This window comes from Dunckerocampus dactyliophorus, chromosome 1 (genome assembly GCF_027744805.1).
Source record: "Dunckerocampus dactyliophorus isolate RoL2022-P2 chromosome 1, RoL_Ddac_1.1, whole genome shotgun sequence".
Classification (NCBI taxonomy): Eukaryota; Metazoa; Chordata; class Actinopteri; order Syngnathiformes; family Syngnathidae; genus Dunckerocampus; species Dunckerocampus dactyliophorus.
The window spans coordinates 34581266-34602576 of NC_072819.1; the positions used below are offsets into that span (position 1 = coordinate 34581266).

Here is a 21311-nt window from a genome sequence, read left to right on the forward strand (position 1 = left end):
GCATGCTCACGGAAAAATGTTTGGATTGTACCTTCAAATTTAAATACTTCAACTGTTAAAATAAGGCTTCGAGGCAATGCTACATTACCCACACAGGGTATGCTACTGAATCGATTCCACTCTGTCTTGTAGATTTCTGTATGATAACCTATATTTTTATGGTACCTGTTGTGTTTCCTCAACAGTGACTCAAAGAAAGAAGGCAAAGAAGAATACGGAGGCTCAAATGAAAACAGCATTCAGTACCAATTAGGCCTTAAATTGATGTACTGGTAATACAAATTGCATGAAGGCATTGCATACCAATGTCAGAATACTTAAGGCCGGAATTAAAACATAAAGATAAAAAAAATGAGCACTGGATAATGTACCTGCCAGATAATGTCAGGATCAAAACAGAAAGGCGGTGTGGTATTCTGTAATCAAAAAGTGCACATTACATATTTGACAAACAGAATTCCCTTTTCCCTCAATATTAATAACAGCAACAACAGTCGTTGAGTACAAAACGAAACATCCTCAAAGCAGCCCAGCCAGCCTAGTTAGATGTCTAACAGTGTGTTTTCACCTCCAGTGAATTCAGTCAGATAAAATTTTTCTCTAATGCATTTGTTTTTGGTATGTTCGCCTTGCACATGTGCATTTTTGTTAATAGGCAGACAAATAAGAAAGCATGTCCAAAAACTAAATACATGTGATTCTGTGTGTGTGTGTGTGGGTGGGTGGGTGGGTGGGGGTGTGTGTGTGTGTGTGTGTGTGTGGGGGGGGGGGGGGGGGGGGGGGGTCACAGCTCTAATAACTTCAAAGGGCTGAGTTGTGAGCAAGACCTTCTATAAGTATATGTGACTTTAGAAACAAACGGATGTCTACAATTCTGCATGGGCAAGTAATAAGCTTTACTTGGCCATGGATGCCAGTGCAATCACACTGCTAGGCAACAGTGAAAATAACTTTATTTCCTATGTCTGCATAGTGTACTTCAGCTCATATTGCAGCAGACCTATTCAATAATTAAAGTTGTTGTTGGTGGGTGATATCCAATCTACCTGCCTGTAAGCTGCTTAAATAACACCCGGTCAATGATAGTTTTCATATTATACAACAGCATGATTATGAATCAAGATGAACTATTAACAAACTACACATATACTGTAGCAACTCTACTGCTGCCATTGGATTCTCTGATGTCCTACCTTCATATCAATGACAGTCTGCAGAGCCCTGGTCTTAGCTGGGTCGGCCTGCTGGTTCCGCCGATGAAGCTCTTGGGGAGGAACCCGATAAAAACAAGCTTGGCGGCTCATCATCTTTGTACTACGCAATGCCCACAGCTCCTAGCACGTAATGCAAAGCTCTGTAACTGCTGTATGTGAAAGATTGTGTACTTTTCTTATAGTTCAGCTACGACAGCCTTACCTCTTCACTTTGCTTTCTTTTGCGCTCTCTCTCAGTCCTTCCATAGATTGGAGACAATGAAATGCAGGTGATACGATCTATAGTATAATATACTCAGCCTTTGTCTTACTTATACGCCAGTCAGTCTGTTCTCAGGCTTTCTCAAAGATGTCTGGCATGCCAACATTGATGTAGCAGCACTTTCTGCCCGCGCATGCGCTTTGCTTTTATCAATAATTAATAGTAGCTTTTAACCTTAACTATCCCTACACAACAGACCACATGTATTCAGGTTAGTGGGCACACACAAAAATATGGTAAGTTACAACATAAAAAGGGAAGATTATTAGGTCCTGCATTAAATGACTTTGAGTTGAGCTCTACAAACTCCTGACAGCAAACCTTTGTAGTATTGAATACCTCTACTTGTTGTTGCCTTTTAGTGGGTAACGACGCAAAAGTCCTTTCCTGAGTCCAATTCGTAAATCAAAACTGGCCTGTTAGTCCAAACCATCCATCCATATTCTACACTACTCCTTATCTTCCTTATCTTTTTTTGGTCATTTAATTGTCAAGTAATTAAGTAATTTATGATCTTTCTGCTGGTCCCATTCCTGTAAGTTCTCCCATTGAAATTGGAGGAGACGACCATTATCCTCCTGTCGATGTCACTTGTGGATAAGCAGGGATTACTACGCTAAAAGAATGCCTGCTGCTGCCCACTGACTATGTGTGACTATTGTGCTACCATGAGTCTAACTTTTGAGAATGATTCAGGTAGTTTCTCGTTGAGTATCGTATACCTGTAGTTACAGGACTGTTGTATCCCCCAGTGGGTGATTTAAGTCATGCAACAGAAACATCATCAAATATTGTCATCACTGCTCCACATGTGTCAGAGCAGCTAGCATATGGAATTACTAGGATCAAAGGTAACACTATAGCAATAAGTGCCGACATCCTGAGAGAAAGATACGGTCAAAAAATTAAATTCTTGCCTCAAGGCAAGGATGTCATATATACCGTGCACATAGAAGAGCATGCACAGAGCACACACACAGATTCATCACATCACATTTCACCCCCTCTTCATTGGTGAGGAAAAGCACAAATTTACAAATGTGTCTGCCAATCAGCCATTTTGAGAAGACAAAAGAAAAAATAGGGACTCAAAGACTTGCGGGATACAGGGAGTGAGTGAGGGATGAGGGTGAGGCGTTGTCAGGGGTATAATTTTGTCCCTATAAACCTTTCTGCTGAAACATTCTCAGAGATCGATAGAGTAGAGAGCATGCGATTCTCTGGGTATGGCAAGTAAGAAGGTTTTTTTTTTATTTTATTTTATATCCGATAATAGATGCAAAGGTTCTTTAAGGGGCTTCATTTATTGTAATTAATTGAATTGAAGTAAAGATAATTAAACCGGAAATGTGTAAATTGAGGATACGACAGGTAGAATCCAAAGGAAACAGAAAATACTGTCTATACTTTACTGTTTAAAATCTGTTTGTCAATATTTGCGTATTGTTTGATGCAGCAGAGCAGCGCAATAGAACCAGACCAGTTAATCCAGAGTCAGGTGTCTTCATCCACATCAGAGTCAAACTCTGTGCACTTCCCTTAAAACATGTGTGTCCAAACTGTTGCCTGGGGGCCATTTGAGGCCTGTGGCTGTTTTTTTCTTGGCTCACAGCACATTTAAAAAATAGAATTTAACAGCAAACATGGAAAAATCTGCAGTAATTTGACAAGAAGACAAAATATCAACAGAACAAAGTTGTGATTTTACGAGAATAATGTTATAATATTATGAGCAAAAATAATGTAATTTTAGTAACATAAAGTTTTTTGTTTTTTTTTAATATGTAATATCATGAGATACAAACAACATAACAAACACAGTTGTAGTTTTGGGGAAATTAGGTTGCGGAAAAATCTATAATATTAGGAGAATAAAGTCAAAATATTATGGGAAAACAAAGTCCCAATTATGAGAAGAAAATGTCCAAAAATAAAGTTAAAGTTAAAAATAAAGTTAAAAAAACCAACCGCAAAAATGGAAAAACGTCTGTAATTTTATGAGAATAAAGTCAAAATATTAAAAGGAAAAAGTTGTATTCCATTGAGGAAAAAAAGTTGCAATTTTACAAGATTAAACTTATGATATTATGAGTGAAAAATAACGTAATTTTGGTAGCACAGAGTTGAGATATATTTTTTTAATAATGTTTAAAAAGTTGTAATATTAACAGCAGAAACAAACAAAACAAAATAAAATTATAATGTTTGGAAAATTTTATTAGGGAAAAAGTTTTAATATTATGAGAATAAAGTCATAATATTACAAAAGAACATTTATGAAGAATATTTCAGAAGCAAGTTTAAATATTTGGAAGAACCCCTACCCCCCACACACACAGCAAAAACAGGAAAAAGGAGCCGAAGTTCGTACTAATAATATGTATTAATGTGTATGTAATAATGTAATAATAATAATAATAATCACTTAAATCAGAAAACTGGCATGCAGTTTTTCTTGAAATATATATAACTTATATATATAATATCATAGATATGTATATAAAACACATCTACACATATGTTGCTTTACAAAATATCACAGCGGCCCTTGCATGCTTTCTTTTTTCACTATGTGGCCCTCACTGGAAAACGTTTGGACCCCCCTGCCTTAAAGACTACACCAAATAAAATAAATAGTTGGTTATGTACATAATAAAATAAATGTCACCTCCAAGTAAAAATCCCAGCGTGTGCATGTATGTATACCCTTACCAACAGGTCAGGCAACAGTGGTGGGGCTGTTATTACTCGATCTACTGGGACCAAGCGGCTGGGAAGAGTCGATTATGTCCAGATTTGTGCCTCTCAACTGTGTGTTCGTGTAGGTATCTCACACAAAGGTACTTGTACAGTAATTGCATCAGTAAATCTTAATAGAACACTGCCCCTCTGTGGGTGCTGCTAGTACTGCAAAAATGAATGTCTTGATGCATACTGTAAATGCAGGTTGACATCTGTACATTGGACTACGTCTGGATTCAAACACCGCACTGCACCGACCATATTTTTTTTTCTATTTCATAAACAAAACAAACCTCACCTCAGGCAGTCTGACACCTGACTATAACACACTAACACAAAATAGGAGCAACACACACCACTCTCTGAGAAATGGTTACAAAAGGTGAACGAGTGATAGACTGTGCTCTTTATCCACACAAACTCCTCATGATCATAGTATCATAGTATCCAGACATGAACACAGATACAGACGGTTCAAGTGATTTCACATCTGGTGATCTCCAAGACCTAAAGTCCCTGTAAGAAAAACTAGAAAAAGAACAAAAAAATATCTGTTGACATTTCCAGCGCACAAAAGCACTATTATTTTCAAATAGGTCGCCCAAATCTCTCCTAATCAATGTATCAGTGACTATAAGTGCATATAAGTACAATATATAATATACAGTCAATTTATAGACAATATAAATAGAAGACTAAGGTAATAATTTCATTGTTCCAATAATGAATGTCCTCCTCTATAGAAACAGAGCAAAATAAAATCAAAACATGGCATTTATTGTTTCAGGTGAAGCTAGCTAGACAAGCAGGGTTATTTACAAGGAGCATCATGGGTGCATTTATGGAAGGCAGGTGTACGAGCTTCCTTCCTCAAAGTTTTAGACCAAATTACCACTGTGACAAGTCAACATGAGGAAAAAGCAAGAAAAACAGGAAAAACCAAGAAATCTTTTGATTATTTAGCATTTGAACCAAGACATTTGACTCTCAAATTCTTCAATGACCACAAACTGATGAAAGTATCAAACAGCTAAAGGTTGAATGGGATATTTTCATAGTCAGTAAGAATTCTAAAATAAATCATGTCAACAGTTATTTCCCTTCACCTCATAGAGCATGGTTAAATTGCCAATTGACATTTGAGGTACAAATTGTCAGTACATTTGGTTACGCAAGGTACCCCGAAAGGACACAAAGGAAATCGTTGTTACATAAAGTTCATGTGAATCTTGAAAAGCGCATCAATCTTTGCATCACAAATGTTGGAAATCATATTGAAGATTTGTTAATATTCCAGGTGAGTAAAATGGAAATTTCATTTCTTGAAAATATGCACTTGACTTTAGAGACACTCTGTACTTTACATTTGTCTCTAGTCATTGATATAGAAGAACCAAAGGTAATATTAAGACTATAAGTGTCATATGAACAATTTCTAAAAAAAGCAACAACAACAACAACGAAGTACAGAATAAACACAAACAACCAAATATACACCCTAAGATGCCTAACATTGGGCACATGCGTAAGATACACCTTAGGACAAGCCACCCACATCCTTCAAGGTACACACGTGTTAAAGCAAGCAAGCTGTCAAGCAGTTAAAAATAGCATACGACAGTGTGTCTGCGTGTGTTAACAAGTACTCACCTCATACACACATATCTATGCACAGGAACCATTTCATTAAAAGACCTGTAATCACCACACTGACACCCAGCATGGGTTAATATCCCGTGCCCAAGCCCAGAAGGGGAGTGGCCTGTGTAGAAACGCTAAGCCGCCAGGCCCCAGATGTGCGTGCATCATCACATTCACGGACACAATCATTTCGACTTGGTGCAGCACACATGCAGGGAGAAGCACAACACAAGGGTAATAACAAAAATCAGCACGGTGCAAACAATAGTTGAGGTATGCACACACACTCTCACAGAGAGGTAGGGAAATGAAGAGTTAAGAAGATTTTAGAGTTAAAAATAACCAAGGCAGAAGGCCAAAGCAGCATGCTGCTAGTCCACCTGGTCTCACGGATAGCAACACACCTGCGCTACTCCACCGTCTCATTTCTCAGTCAATGAAAGTGGCTCTCTCAAGGGGAGGGGAAATATTTTTTAAGTATAAAATATCCAAGTATTTGCCCTTTAGTAGGTTTGGGCAAACTATAACCTGTTTTGTCTATTTGCAATTCTTTGCACACTGCAAATGTAAGGTACATGTATGCAACTGCCATATGAGCATGTGCATCCCCAAGAACATACTGCTTACAAACACACACACAGACCCTTAGACTGTTATGCTGCATAGCTAAACACAGGCTTATTGCTCTCCGTATGTTGATCTGGCCCTCCCATTAAGACCTGCTGAGCTGATATCCGCTCCCTTGTGCAAAATACAGGCTCATCTAGCAATACACACACAGATATAGATACACTATCATGAATCTTATTAACTAACAAGAAAAAATACAAAAATTATGATACAGGAAAAAATAGTAATGGCACAACTGTTAGTACAATGGTACCCTTCTGGTACCCAATGAAGAAGAATCACTGAAAGAATTGGAAGCGATAATACAGAAAATAAATACTAAGAATAAATGAATGGAAATGAGACATTGCTTTTGAATTGGGGTTCAAGAGAACCTAAACAAACAAACTAATGAAACTGGGCTCGACAAATACTTTATGATGGTACCCTTAGCCTAATGTTTTGTTGCACAATCTTTGAAGCAGTAACTGCAGCTTCAAGCGCTTCATGTAACGCTCAATGAGACTCCTGCACCTGTCAACATGTATTTCCTCAAGAGTAAATTGCTCTTGGAGTGGCATAAAAATTAAACCAGAGATAACTAAAAAAAAACAATCGACCTCATGATATGGCACTTCCACATCATGTCCAGTCGTGGCCAAAAGTTTTGGGAGTGACTTAAATTCAATATTTCAATAACTCTGTTGCCTCAGTATTTTTTAAGAAAATATTTTGTGCATCTGATAGATACTGAAAACATTTTTGTGGGGAGTACAAGAATGAAATATGAAGCAGCAAAGATTTTTGGTCAGGACTACAACACATACCTGTACATACTGTACATGTACTGTAAGCAGGGATGCATCCCGAAAATGTATATCATAATTGCATCGGCAGGCCGAAACGCTCAAAAGAATAGTTGAACTTCACCTCACAAAATGCAATCTCAGCCACCTGCAACTTACTTGTACTTGTAGATTATATTGTTCAAGTAACGTCTTGTAAGTAACTTCATCTTGCTTGGTTAATACACGACTCTTGCAGGAAGCATTAACAAGCAAACACAGATGAAACAGTAGTCTAACATCTTCACAATTGTTTATCACTTTATGCTTGAATTGTGCAGAGTGGATGCACTTAAACAACGTAATGTACTGTATGCACTTAAAGTACTGTAAAATTGTGCTTTTTTTTTGCACATTTTCTGTTGTGAATTTATTTCATATTGGTGGACTTATTACTTAGTTGTAATTGTATTAATTACTGTAATTAATTAAGATACTGTAATTACTGAATTACAGTATCTAAATTACTCTTCTGTTAAACTTGCATGCAAATTCCCTAAAAATAAAAAGGTTGTTTTTTTATTTTTGAAGTACCGGTTTGGGCACTATTTAAGCACCAGCACCATTTCAAAAGCACCGATATGGCACCAGTATCGGATAATATGGAAACGATACCCAACTCTATACATAAGTCTGAAAAGTTGGAAATATAGTATAGGGCCCCTTTAAGAATTCTCAGAGTGTTTCAGTCAAAAACTCACCTCTTTCACATGCATGTTTTCCAACTGTGCTTCAGCCTCCTGCGCCGCCATATCTAAGATGCTTGCTCTCTGCGCCCGGCCCCGCTGTCCCTGAACTTGGCCTTGACCTTGAAGCATCTCCAGGAGCCTCTGGATGCTCTCGTCTCGGGCGCCCAGCGTCTGCTTCTGAGAATCAATTCTCATCTCCATGTCTTCCATGGTTTTCCTTAGCAGGAAAAGCTCCTTGGCCTGCCGCTCGTGCTCCGACTGCAGGTAGAGAAAATTGTCTTGCGATGGATCCTGGGAGGGTGATGAGAAACCGTCACACCCTGGCACTTGGCATGGGCTGCAACGTGGGACCAAACTAGGGCTGGGTACTGCCGTTTGATTTGGGCTGTGCCTTGTCCCTGGCTTAAGAGTGTTGGCTGGGCTGTGAATGATGATGTCAGCTTCTTGCTGCCTTGGATTGTACGTGTTGGATGGGCTAGCTCTTGGGCTGTTCTTTAGTCCAGGACTGTGGAGATTGCTGGGGCTTCGTTTGGGAGTATGGCCAGGGCTGAGTCTCCCTCTGTGGTCCTGCTCCAGATGGAGTTCACGACAGGAGGCAGAGGTCCCTTGTTGATGCTGTGGCTGCAAGCAGCTGTTCATCTCCCTATGGGCCCTCAGCTCCTCCTGGAGCTCTTGAACTGTCAATGGAAACTAAAACAAAAAAATTAAAACAGCAAGCATCTTCTGTTACTTTCCATCTGCAGCAGAAAAAATCTAAATAACATGCAAGCAGATCCAAGTAGAATAGAGCTTTAAATATTTGAAGATGTATAAATCAGACTAGTCTTTGGTGGTGGATTGCAATGTCCTCATGGGGGCAGCATTTCACTTCCGAACACAAGAAGACTGCTCACCTTAAGGGCAAAAAATGTTAATGTGTGTGAACTTAAGTAAACAGCTTCTACCCATGGGTCAGTCCTCAATGGATCAGTCATGCACATGATCAATAAATGAGTTTAATACTCAGAAATCAGCAGATTGATGGAATACAAATATTTAGCTATTAACTCCACCCATCCCTTTATCCTTTTCTCATTTCATCTTATGCTTAGACTATGCAGAGACAAAGTTGGCCGGAGTTGATGCCAGCTGGCGACAGGCATGGTACACCTTCAGACAGTCACAGGGCTGACACATTGTTATACAACCTTTCACCTCTATGGGTAGTTTGGAGTCTTCAGCTAAGTGTTAACCTAACAAATCCACACTGATTAGACCAGGGGTCTAATGAGAGAGCTACTTTTACAAAATGAAAATGCCCAAGAGCTACTCATTTTTGTAACATTTATTTTCAGAGCTTATTTTAAACCCAAACAAAGCGAATATGCTTGTTTTACCAGAACATGAACAAAATGCTGGTGTCCACAACTCACATTTTGTATTTCAGAATACATTTCTTTCTACTGTTCTTTCATTATTAACTGAAAACCTGAATGAAAAGCAGGCTGGCGGGCACCTCATGTGGTCGTGGGGGGCTACCTGGTGCCAGCGGGCACCACGTTGGTGACCCCTGGATTAGACTCTATAACCTTCTTGCTGTGAGGCAGCAGTCTTCCTGCAAATAAATCCTTAAAAAGTATTTTTTTATTTAATTGTAAAGATGGTAATAAAAACATTGGGCTGTTGTTCAAAAATGTTGTTCAAAATCCAAAATGGGAGAGAAATGGGAGTGAGACAAAAAATATCAGTCAGCAATTTATTGCAAGCAACTATTAAACCATTGAAATAAGATGTTCATCAGCCAATCAAAAGTTTAACCCTGTACGACCCACTGTTGCAGAATTACAACAATTTTTGTTATCCCCAAAAAACTTTTTTTTTTTATTCAACCACATTGACATACAGTACAGTACTCATTTGGTCCTATTGTTCAGTTTCAAAATGCTATTGGGTCATACATCTACATATAAGGCCCACCCTCCGGTCAAGAAGTAACGCAACCTCCAGATTTTTGAGACAGCATCATCCCCTCAATTTACTGGACTGGATTTGTCTGGAAGTAAAATGCTTTAAATATTTGTTGTGTGCTTATTACAGTGTCTGGAACATGTCCATATGTAGTCATTGTGGAACATGGTGGTAGTCAAAACAACCCCATTTTGAGAGGCGCTTCATAACTTCATATTATATACTGTATACTTCAGTATATATTATTATATAGCCTTATAGTTGATTAAATATGATTTCATTAGAAACTAGTGTGCAAAGATACAGTATATAGCCATATCTAATCATTTTCATTTACTTATAATAATTTCTAACCACCTTCAACACTCAGGAAAGCAGTTGTGGGGGATCCTTGGGGGAGGAAATTTTTCCATTGTTCTGCACCAGGTGTTGATGTTCAGGAATGTAAGGTGTTGTAAGTTAGAGGCTACCTGCATACCTTTAGCCATCAGTACCACCAGTACCATACCATCAGTATGATAATCAGAGTTTACAATTATTGTGTTCTCCACTATTGTGTGACCAGTTAAATGTGTGAATAGGTTACTTCAGTGCAATGATGCTTCATATCAGCATCAAGCAGTATATGTGAGGCAAGCCACACTCACGGGAGTTCAAAGTATGGGTGAGAGCTGGAATCTCTGGCATGATGTTTGACTTTGACGTTTGTGATATATGTTTGAATTTGATGTCAAATGGTATGAGAACAGCGCAGAACCCGTGCAGGAGATTCAAGGCTGGGGCAAAGCCACCAAAACCTACATTGACTTTGAAAGGCCTTACCTTGTGGGTACCTACAACAAATACATGGGAGGCGTGGATTTGTTGGCCGCGTTTACAGCAAAATACAAGTTTCGCTGTCCCTTTTTGAGTCCTTTTTTGAACATGTTAAGGTTTTTTTGAGCTATGGTCTTAAACTTTTGACCAGCGGATGAACAGCCTATTTCAGTTTAATGGTTGTTTGCAATAAACTGCTTCCTGAAAAACAATTTTGTTCTCATTTTCAAGCTCTACTTAGAATCTCCTTAAGATCCAACTGTGCAAAATGTAAATTCTTGGACAAAATTTTGATCAGGAGTGTATCTTCAACTTGCAAACCCGTCTCTCCATGCATCCTTGGAACAACACTTCCTCATTCTCACCATACTACCGCAAGGTGAATTGACGGACACTCCAAGCTCCAAACATCAACATTACATAAGTAGGCCATGGACAGTAGACCACTGGACATCACTGACAACAACAACTACAAAAAAAGAGCAATGGCTAAAATGGCCCAATTTTATAGTATAAAGTAAAAAAGTGGTGTCTCTTAGTTTTACTGTTCTTACCGTGCAATGTTTGAAAATTACAATATTGTTCTAAATACCTGAAATGCCAGCCTACAGCCTGGTTTTGAGGAATTGCAGAGAGTCATGCAAGAGACATTGCAAAGAGCAAAGAGACTCACTAATTATATTATGCCGTTTTGTATGTTTGAGCTTGAATTCAATTTTCGGTCCATTTGGAGCTGTTAATAAACATCCAGGGCCCGGTTGTTCAAAACTTGGTTATTTATTTAACCACTGGTTAAGTAGACTTAACCGACCGTTAACTTTAACGGCACCGTTATCTTGTTGTCCAAAACTTTAACCGGCTGTTAACCTGACGTTAAAGTTAACACACCTAATGACCACTGCTAACTTTTTAACAGGTGGTTAATTCTCAAGATGTAGTTCGCAGTTACCACTGCCTCCATGATGCCATACTGTCATGTCTGCTTACGTGCATTGCTGATCTCAGCGTTATGCATTACTTCACACTTGACTGTACATTTTAACTTTTCAGCATATGACACATTTTTTATATTTGCAAGACAGAAAAACATGCTTTTAACCGCCTAGATTTTAAAGGAAACTATTTTATTGAACCGTGGTAAGCTTGCAAATTCTATCTTAGTCATGTTTAAGAACAACTATTTTGATGGAATAATTGTATGTAGAGTTATTTGAGGCTTTATCGCCGTCACAAGATTGTATCTTTATGAACTTGCAATTTGAGGCGATAGATTATTTTTAAAGCTTTCCACAGTAATTGTAAGTATAGTGTGTCTGATGTTGTACGTAGTCTTGCCTTTGCAATGTATTGAAAGCTGTGTTCTGTACACTTGTGTAACAAATAAAACATACATTTGATAAATATTGCTCATGTGTCGTTTGGACATGAATAGCTATTATACGTATTTCTATCATCTTGGCACCAATCTTAGGTTGAACCCTAATACTTTCAGTATTTTTCCAAACTATAACAGCTTATTCTGAGCAAAATATTTTTTACCAAAAACATTGTTATTGAATTGTGTCATTCATAAACTGCTTGCTTGTTTTAATTCGTAAAACGTTTAGCTTCATTTGTTGCAGAATACAATTCGAACATTTATAAGTTAAGTGCCTGGGCTCTTACTTTGAAGGCTGGTTAAGTAGTTCCGGTATCTGGCGTAGGGCCGGGTTTCATTTTGCTGTAAAGCTGGAAACTATGTTAAATATTGCTTACTTTAATAAATAATATATTTATATTGAATTAATAATAATTAATAATACTTTCTTAAATTTGTTAAATCGTTTCGCTATCAGTCAACAAAAATAGGAATTGTGGCGGCATATATCCGTGCTGACCAGTGACGTCAACCACACGGTTAACTTTGACGGTGCTGTTAACTAACTACTGTACGTGACTAACCATGTTTTGAACAATGCATATTTGACAGTCGGTTAGCTAACGGCGGGTTAAGAATTTCACTGGTGGTTAGGGGTTAACCATTAGTTAAAATAACCGAGTTTTGAACAAGCAGGCCCACTATGTTAAATATATTTAACCATGTCCTGTCCTTTATCTGTCTGTTAATAAAATACAGTGTAAATTAATAACGTATTGTGATTAATAATTTGACAGCCCTAATAAAAACACATAAGAAAATGTTCTGAAGAAATTATATTTTTACAAATCGCCAAACTCATCTCATCATTGAAAAGGTAGCTAACACAGCTGAGATGGCACAGTAAACAGATGGTTACGGGGGACTCTGGTTGCGGCAGCTACGCGCGAAGGTGACATTCCTTATGCAAATGAAATAGTTCTGATGTCAAAATGTTCGCAAGGTGTCTCAAAGGATGAAATCCAAACTAAATGAAGGAGGTGCACATATCTTGGAAAACTGCTGAAGGAGAATGCAAATAATATTTTTATTGCCATGCAGTGGATATAAATGGTCAACATCCATGTGCTGGGGTGCTGCCAGGAATTCTGGGCCCAATGAAAAAAAAAAAAAAAATCACACTAGGCCCCACCATTTTATTTTTTAATGTTTACCAATTTTTTAAAATTGTCTTCACTACTCCCGCCCCAACGCAGCCAGCCCCCACCCCTGTACGGCACCCCTGTCAATGTGTTCAATCAAGTCTTTAAAGACGAAATGAATGAGAGCAGGAGTTTGAAAAAGGTGATGACATTGACAATGAAAGATGTAAGGTCCCCATTAGGGCTGGGCAAGATGGACCAAAACTCATATCCCGATATATTTAGGTTGAATATCGATATACAATATATATCTCGATATTTTTTGCGCAGTGAGTTTAGACAAAATCAGAGCCAAATAAGCGTGTCAAGTTATTTTATTAAAGTGAATACTTAACATGAGGATGTTTTTTTTAAGTTTTAAAGCTTCATGCAAGACGCACATAAAAAAAATCATATCTAAAAATAGCCGCTAAAATAAAGTAGACCATTCTCTTTTTGAAATAAATACGGAAAAAGTCAAATATAATCTTTTTTTATAACGAACGTTTTAGCTATAGTCAAATCCTCAGCTAATAACAAATTCACAAAAGAATAAAATATGAAGGAGGACATTTTAAAATGTCAGCAACTCAAAAATACTTTAAATTGAACAGTAGTATTTTTAGGTAAACGTTATTACAAGACACAATCCTGTCCTTATTTTGTGCCAGGAACACTATAACCTGTCAACTGCGTCAGGTTTAGCAACTGTCTGACTTCCTTGTATATTTGTGGTGGAGCTTGTCGTGCTAAATAATTGTGACTGTGAAGCTCGCCCGAAATTGCAAGTCCATGGTTTTCCACTGTTGCAACGGGGACCATATCTTTAGCAATGTGGTAGGGCACTGCTTTGTGTTGTGGCAGGAGTGGAGCTTCAAACATTCCTCGTGTTGGAGTTTGTGCCAAGTTTAAGGTGGTGAAAAAGATTTTTTTTTTTAATGCTCTGAATTCGAAGTACCTGAAAATTACTGAGCTACAACCGAGTATTAGGTCCACATTCTGACTAATTCTTCCACCGCAGATGGTGTCGCTTCGACTGAGCTAGTGTTGTGATGTTCACAAATGAACCGGTTCGTTTGAACGGCTCGTTAACATGAAAGATGGGAACCGAGTCGCAGCTGGGAACCGTTCTCTTTTTTTCACAGTTCCATGAGGAGGTGCGGCGGTGCTTATTAGATATGCAAATAGCATCACGCCACGCTGTGCATGCTGCCTTCACCTGAGTGCGCCAGTAAAAAAAACAAAACAACAACAACACAGAAGGACATGAATGCCCCCTGCTTCGGACAGCAGCAGCAGCAGCAAGCAATCTAAATGAGGAGAGTCAGTCAGAGTAGTTTTGTTGGTCTCTATCATTAACAATATTCTTGTGTGGAAATCCTTGCACTAAAAGCTGTTTTGCACGGAAATTCATTGTAGCCTGCTTTGTTTTTTAATGTTCATACGTGTTCAAGTCATGGTTTACACACATACACAGAATTTGTACAAAGAGTACAAAATAGTGACGTAAATCCCATCTCTAGACGGCTTCTGCTCCACCCCTCCTCCCTCCTCTTGCATGCACAGAGGGGGGCAAGCCAGGAGCTCACACACAAAGATGAGGGAGATACAGCGCAAATCCAGTCTATATTGATATGAATGATATTGTTGTTTTTGTTATTGTGCTTAAAGTAAATATCTATATATTAAAAATATTGATATATCGCCCATCCGTAATCCCCATCAATGTTCCTCATTGCTCCTAATTTTTCAAGTATCTGTATATCACACCTGTCCAAAACCTGAGAAATCTGAAAACTGAGAACTTCCATTCTGTCATATTTTATATATGACTGGTTTCAAACAGAGGGCAAGGAGGATTCTACAATGTAGCTTTCTTTATTCTCACCTTCAGACAAAAAAAGCCATGGTCTACGAATCTGAATCTTATAGAAAAACCCTGGTTTATAACTTCATTTTCTATTTCTTATCTTGTTTACCATTGATACTGTTAATTAGGTATACTTTAATTACCTTCTTTGACTTGTTGTGGCACTATTTCATCCTGGAAATGTACTTGAAATTGATGCCATATTTGTTGTTTATGTTAACTCATATAAAAAATAATAAAATTAACTCTCAAAACACTTCCTGTATCTGATACGTCCGGCCATCAAAATAAAAGCAGAATAAAAGCTTGCTACTTTGGCTTTGCAGCATGTTTTTCAGCGCAGCCCTTTCTCAATCAAAAAAGAAAAAATCTCACCCAGTTTCACCTCTTATGCTTCTGTTTGCACATACTCCAACAGCCAGTCCACCTTAAAAGAAACGTTTTTACCTGAGCTTGGTGAGTGGTTGTTGCGCAGCCCCTTCATTTTGCCATAATACGGGGATAGTAAGATAGAACGTAAGTTAATACGTACAAAGAGGATCTTATCATTGGCTGTACAGTATTCGTCATTGTGTTATATGTACAACAACAAGAAGTGTGAACCAAACTATTACGTTTGCGAAAGCGGATCTGTTTTTTTCTTATATGCAGCTTTAATATTACCGGTACAGTGTACCTCATTTGTAAATGAAACCTAAAGCATGGTTGAGTAAGTCAGCAAGAGACTGAATGGTCACCAACCCTTCAGGAGTACCCGTGAAACTGTGTTAAAATCTTCTAACATTGCGGCACGTTCCCATGGAAACACTCGCACTGAGCCTTGCAACCATCTTTAAAAGTGCAACCTTGAAGGTGGGTACACAGGAGGCATGACAAGAGGTGTGATGTCTACATGAGTGACATAAATATGAAAAAAAACACTGATTTGCTTGTGTGAAAGTGACTCTGTTGATGGAGGTTATTGCACGTCACATTTGGTACATGGTGCAGTAACATTACAGTGAATGTTAACCCTTGTGGTTCACTCAGCATAAATTCTTCCATCAACAGAAATATGGTAATCCAAATAAAACACTCTTACCTGAATCGTATCCTGATCCTGATCCCTATAGAAGTCCTTCAGGGCAGAGGTCCTTGCTCCCTGTTCCCGTCTAATGCCTTTGTCTCTCTTGACATCTGGACTACAGAAGTTGACATTGTTCATACTGTGGCCTATTCTTCCGTTCTTCCCTACATCCAGTTCTCTTCTCAAGTTGTCATTTTCCCTCTGAAGCTCCCTTAGCTGAACATGGAGATCAGAAGGAGCCAACTGACCAACTAAATCCTGTGTCGGTGGATGTGTCCCAGACAGATGCCGCTGTAGACTGCAAGTCCCTGCGGAGCGAAAGGTTTGGTCTCCATAGTGGTTAGACAGGTGATTCAGCTCAATGGAGTTGATATTTGGGCTGCTGCCCATACCAGTTGCTCGGCCACTGTAGGAGTGGCTGGTGTTCCTGCCCACTGTCATGGTGCCTACAGGGTAACTGCCAACTGGTTCCAAAGTTTCCCGCTCACAGGGGTACATATTGCTTGAAGTGCCATAAGCAGCATTCAAAGACTGGATGTTTTCCATTGACAAGGTTTTACTCACTGGTGTGGCTACTAAATCAGGAGTGTCTCTTTTATCTGTTACTACAACAAGCTTCTTTGGACCGGCCCTTGACACAGATCCTTCACCAACAGGTTTTTTTGACACTTGCGCAGACAGTCCGCCTGACACTGAGCCAGGTTCTAGCCCTGAGCGGCATCCTGGGGTAGAGATGACCTTAGTTTGTTTACCTTTCCCCTGTTTTGTGGACCTTGAAAAGCGTGAATGAGATGCACTGCCATCTGTGTGCCCGCTGCCCTTAGAAGCAACAGACAGCTTGTTCTGTGATGGCTTGGCTCTAATATTTAAAGGCATTTTCATATGGCAAAATGTGGCATTGGAGAGAATACTCTGAAGGGCAATGAATTCATATCCCTTTTTGAAACCAGCGTGGATGTTAGGGTTTAAATAGCTGGCCAACTCCTGGCCTTTCAGTTTTTACCTTCCCATCACAGATTAGATGGTGCTTGAAGCTAAGACTTAAGTCCTAATACCATAGAGGTTGCAGTTGGCAACATGGCTCCCTAATACACAATCCCAACATGAATTGGTGTCAAGTACAGGGATGGACATCATGGATTCTAGACAAAAAAAGAAAAAAAACATAATTCAGACAGAAGAAAAGATACTGTATAGATCAATGCTAAATATCATGTATAGAAAACTACTTTTTGTTTCTTTATCCGAGGCAGCATGGGCAATTTGTAGGGGTGTCTCGATCCGCTATTGATATCGGATATCTGTCCGATATCAGCAACAACAAAAAAAAGAGTATCGGATTATATCAGCCTGCATTTCAAATCTCACATTATAAGCACTCTGATACAGGCAGTCTATTACAGACTCCACTCTAGAGCCCATGTGATCACAACAGCCGGGTGGTAACAAAGTAGCAAGGAGCAGGAGTGAGGCAGTAACATTACATTCCAAAAAAGAGGTTGCAGCTGAGTGCAAAACTTGTCATGCACAAGTTTTCCATGGTGGCACAGAACTGGGGAAGTTTAATGCGCCTGAGCTCATCGCCCATTTAAAGCAGTATCACAAAAAACAGCAGAGGATTTTCACAAGACCACAAAGGCGATTAAACAAACCTCTGTCTTCCTCAATCAGCCAACGCTGACCAAAACATTTGCAAAGTGTGAGGAACGCCCACAGGACGGCAAAAAGTCATTAGCTGTAACAGAAAAGATGGTCAGCCCATCAGTGGTGATTAATGTCGAGTTTAAATGCTTAATTGAGCATGTCGAGCCTCACTACATTAGCCCTAGCCGCCACTGCATTGTTAATAAAGCTATAGTCCAGATGCATAAAAAAATGAATGAGTCTGTTTTTCTCTTACAACTGTCTCTATTGTTCTCTGTTTGAGTAATATTACATTACTTGATCAAGTCTTTCTAACATTCCACACTACAAAATGTCTTAAAAGTCATTAGAGTATGTATGATTTGTGATGATACCTGATCAAATCAAATACATCAGGCTGCAATCCCGGTATCACACTGGAAGTGAAAAAGTTGTATCGGGACACCCCAACTAACTTGCACATGTACAGTATGAGACTAAAACTACTACACTACTCTACTATTTGTACAATGTTAATATAATGTATAAGTTGTCAAGGGAAAAACTACTAAATAAAATACAACAACAATATGGTAAAATTTTCAGTACCACGTATGGCTCTGCAGTCCCGATGAAGTACATCCATTCCTTCATTTCTACAGGGGATTAACTTTCATTCCTCTAGGGCAGGGGTCACCAATGTTTTTCCTTGTGAGAGCTACTTTTACAAGAGCTACTCATTTTTGTAACATTTATTTTCAGAGCTTATTTTAAACCCAAACAAAGCGAATATGCCTGTTTTACCAGAACATTAACAAAATGCTGGTGTCCACAACTCACATTTTGTATTTCAGAATGCATTTCTTTCTACTGTTCTTTCATTATTAACTGAAAACCTGAATGAAAAGCTGGCTTGCGGGCACCTCATGTGGTCGTGGGGGGGGTACCTGGTGCCCGCAGGCACCACGTTGGTGACCCCTGCTCTTGGGTATGTGTGAAAGTTATCACACACTGTATTAAGATTGCAGTCATCTTGTTACCTTAAGTTGTGCCTCTAATTAAAAGATAAAAATAGGCATTCAGAATTTAGGCTAAAAGCATACTACGGAAGCACACCATGTTATGACACTCTTTGTGGTTAGATATTAATAAGAAAAAAAGAGTAGATTACCAGGTATGTGCCTCCAGATATACTGAGAGACATTACATAATGCTATTATTTTGTTACTTGCTTACTAATACTATAAATTACTACTAAGTGAGTTATTTGTTTTATTGGCGTACCTCATAAACTTAGATGTGCGATTACTCATTATACATTTTACATTTTTGTGCATCCTATCTCCAAAATAAAAATTTGGGGTACTTTTAAATGATGATCAAAATCTCTCTTTGGGTTATTCTACTGGATAAGACAAACAACACAAAAAACTTATGTTTTTGAATATAAGGTCTATCTAGAAATGCAGCTATCCATTTGGGTCAAATAAAAAACGTTGTGTCCTCCTGTCTGATGAGTACAAAGTTCAAATAAATTTTCTACACCGCTTGTTCTCATTAGGGTCACGGTTAAGATGGAGCCCAGACTGGTTTCCAGTCAATCACAGGGCACACGAACACAAAGCCATTCACGCTCATATGCACACTTTTGGACAATTTAGAGTCTCCGATTGACCTAAGATGCATGTTTTGGGGATGCGGGAGGAAGCGTAGTAAATATGAACATTTGAACCCATATCTCCTGACTGTGAGTCAGCCCTGATAACTACTAGACCTACTGTGCTGCCTATTTTTGTGTTTTAAAATGGCATTATTTAATTGTAGTGTATTTATTTACTAAAAATTGTAATTTAAAAAGTGGGTTAACCTCTTGGTATTTAGGTTTGTTGGTAAAACATTATCCTTGGGCAGTGGCTGAGCCACAAATTTTTCTTTGGGGTGGCCAAGGTGAGACCAACACTCACATAGTGGTGGCAATAAATTGATACCTGAAATGTCTACATGGCCACTCCGTAGCTCCGCCACTGTCCTTGGGGAATCAGAAAACGCTCAACTCAGTCTGTGATGGGCCAGATATTGGGATATGGGCAAGATATAGGCAAATCCAAAACATAATCCCTCCTCTAATCCAAGAGGATTGGACGCTGCTGCTCACTGCCCAACATACAATTGAGGGATTGGTTAAATCTGCTTGTCAGTCATAGCACAGCTGTCAATCCCTCATCTGTCATTGTTTCATTGTTTGTGAAAGACGCTTTGGGTGATTTGTAGGAAATCATCAAACCCGTGTGCAAAATGTCAGCCATTAATGTTGACAGTGAATGATGTTGTATTGGCATGGATAACTGTGAGAAAGTTACACCATTCACCAACCATGTTATCTTATCGTATAGTTGCCACCTTTTGAAACGACAGGTAAGAGAGATACATAACATGAACCACCATATAACATGCACCAAATGAAACAAAGCAGATTTCAAGTACTCCACTTGCCTTGTTGTTGAGGGGGCCAGCTGTTGCCCGGAACAAAAGTCGTTGGTTTGCGTGACGTCACACATTTAGGAGCCGAATCCCTCGGTAAAACATTCGGACTTGCCTTGCTCTATTTAACTGTCTATTTAACGAGTCTCCAGCAGGATACGTTACAGTGCATTTCTACTATCACTACATTAAAGGATTAGTTTCTTGCTCATATGTGCACGGCTACATGCTACATGTAGTCCGATGCCTTACATAATAATTAATCTGCACCGCCAACTCAATCCTCGTAGTTGTCATGTGTTGGAGTAATGTTGAGAGTGGGAGGGCACCGAGCACCCTCACCGGACACGCACCTCTCCTCCATCAACCAGTGGCTCCTCCATTTGTCCGGAAAATACCTCCTTGCAGTGAGGATACCTCCTATTACGGTGTCATCCGCTCAACTGGCTCCTGACCTCTCCTGCCATCACTCGTGTGTCTGCGTGGCCGCGCACGTACAACTGTTGGAGCGTGCGCGACAAGACTGCCGCCCCAGCCGCAGTGAATGAACCACTTACCATCAGCAGCAGCAGCGTCATCATCTTAGCCTCATAGTGGTGGTAAATTCAATTGTTAACCAAAATTAATATATAGTGGTGTGAAAAAGTGTTTGCCCCTTCCTGATTTCTTATTTTTGTTGTTTATGTTTGACACACTTCAATGTTTCAGATCATCAAACTAATTTAGATATTAGTCAATGGCAACGACATAAAATGCAGATTTTAAATTAAACTTTTTGTTATTAAGGGAGAAAAAAAATCCAAACCTACATGGCCCTGTGTGAAAAAGACATTGCCCACCCCTGTTGCCCCTCCCAGAAAGTAAGTACTGTCAGTGAGATCTATCAGTCTGGAAAAGGTTATAAACCTATTACTATAGCGTTGGGAATCCAGCAAACCACAGTAAGAGCCATTATCCACAAATGGTGA

The 21311-nt window shown here is 39.0% G+C and overlaps 1 protein-coding gene across 9 annotated transcripts in view; it reads right to left on the reverse strand.

The window, feature by feature from the left end:
• LOC129177254 (ERC protein 2-like) overlaps positions 1-20809 on the reverse strand; it is a 204532-nt gene extending 183723 nt beyond the window's left edge. For 8 of the 9 annotated variants that reach the window (XR_008569602.1, XR_008569601.1, XM_054768197.1 and 5 more), the window contains exons 1-3: positions 20697-20809; positions 16255-17381; positions 8015-8692 (exon numbers count right to left, since the gene is read on the reverse strand). Coding sequence is in view for 7 of the 9 variants with exons in the window: in XM_054768197.1 (XP_054624172.1) it covers positions 8015-8692; positions 16255-17121 (1545 nt within the window). In the remaining 2 variants the exon portion in view is untranslated. The remainder of the gene's footprint in view (positions 1-8014; positions 8693-16254; positions 17382-20696) is intronic. The other variant, XM_054768222.1, reaches the window with a different exon arrangement.
• Between the last annotated feature and the right edge of the window lie 502 nt (positions 20810-21311).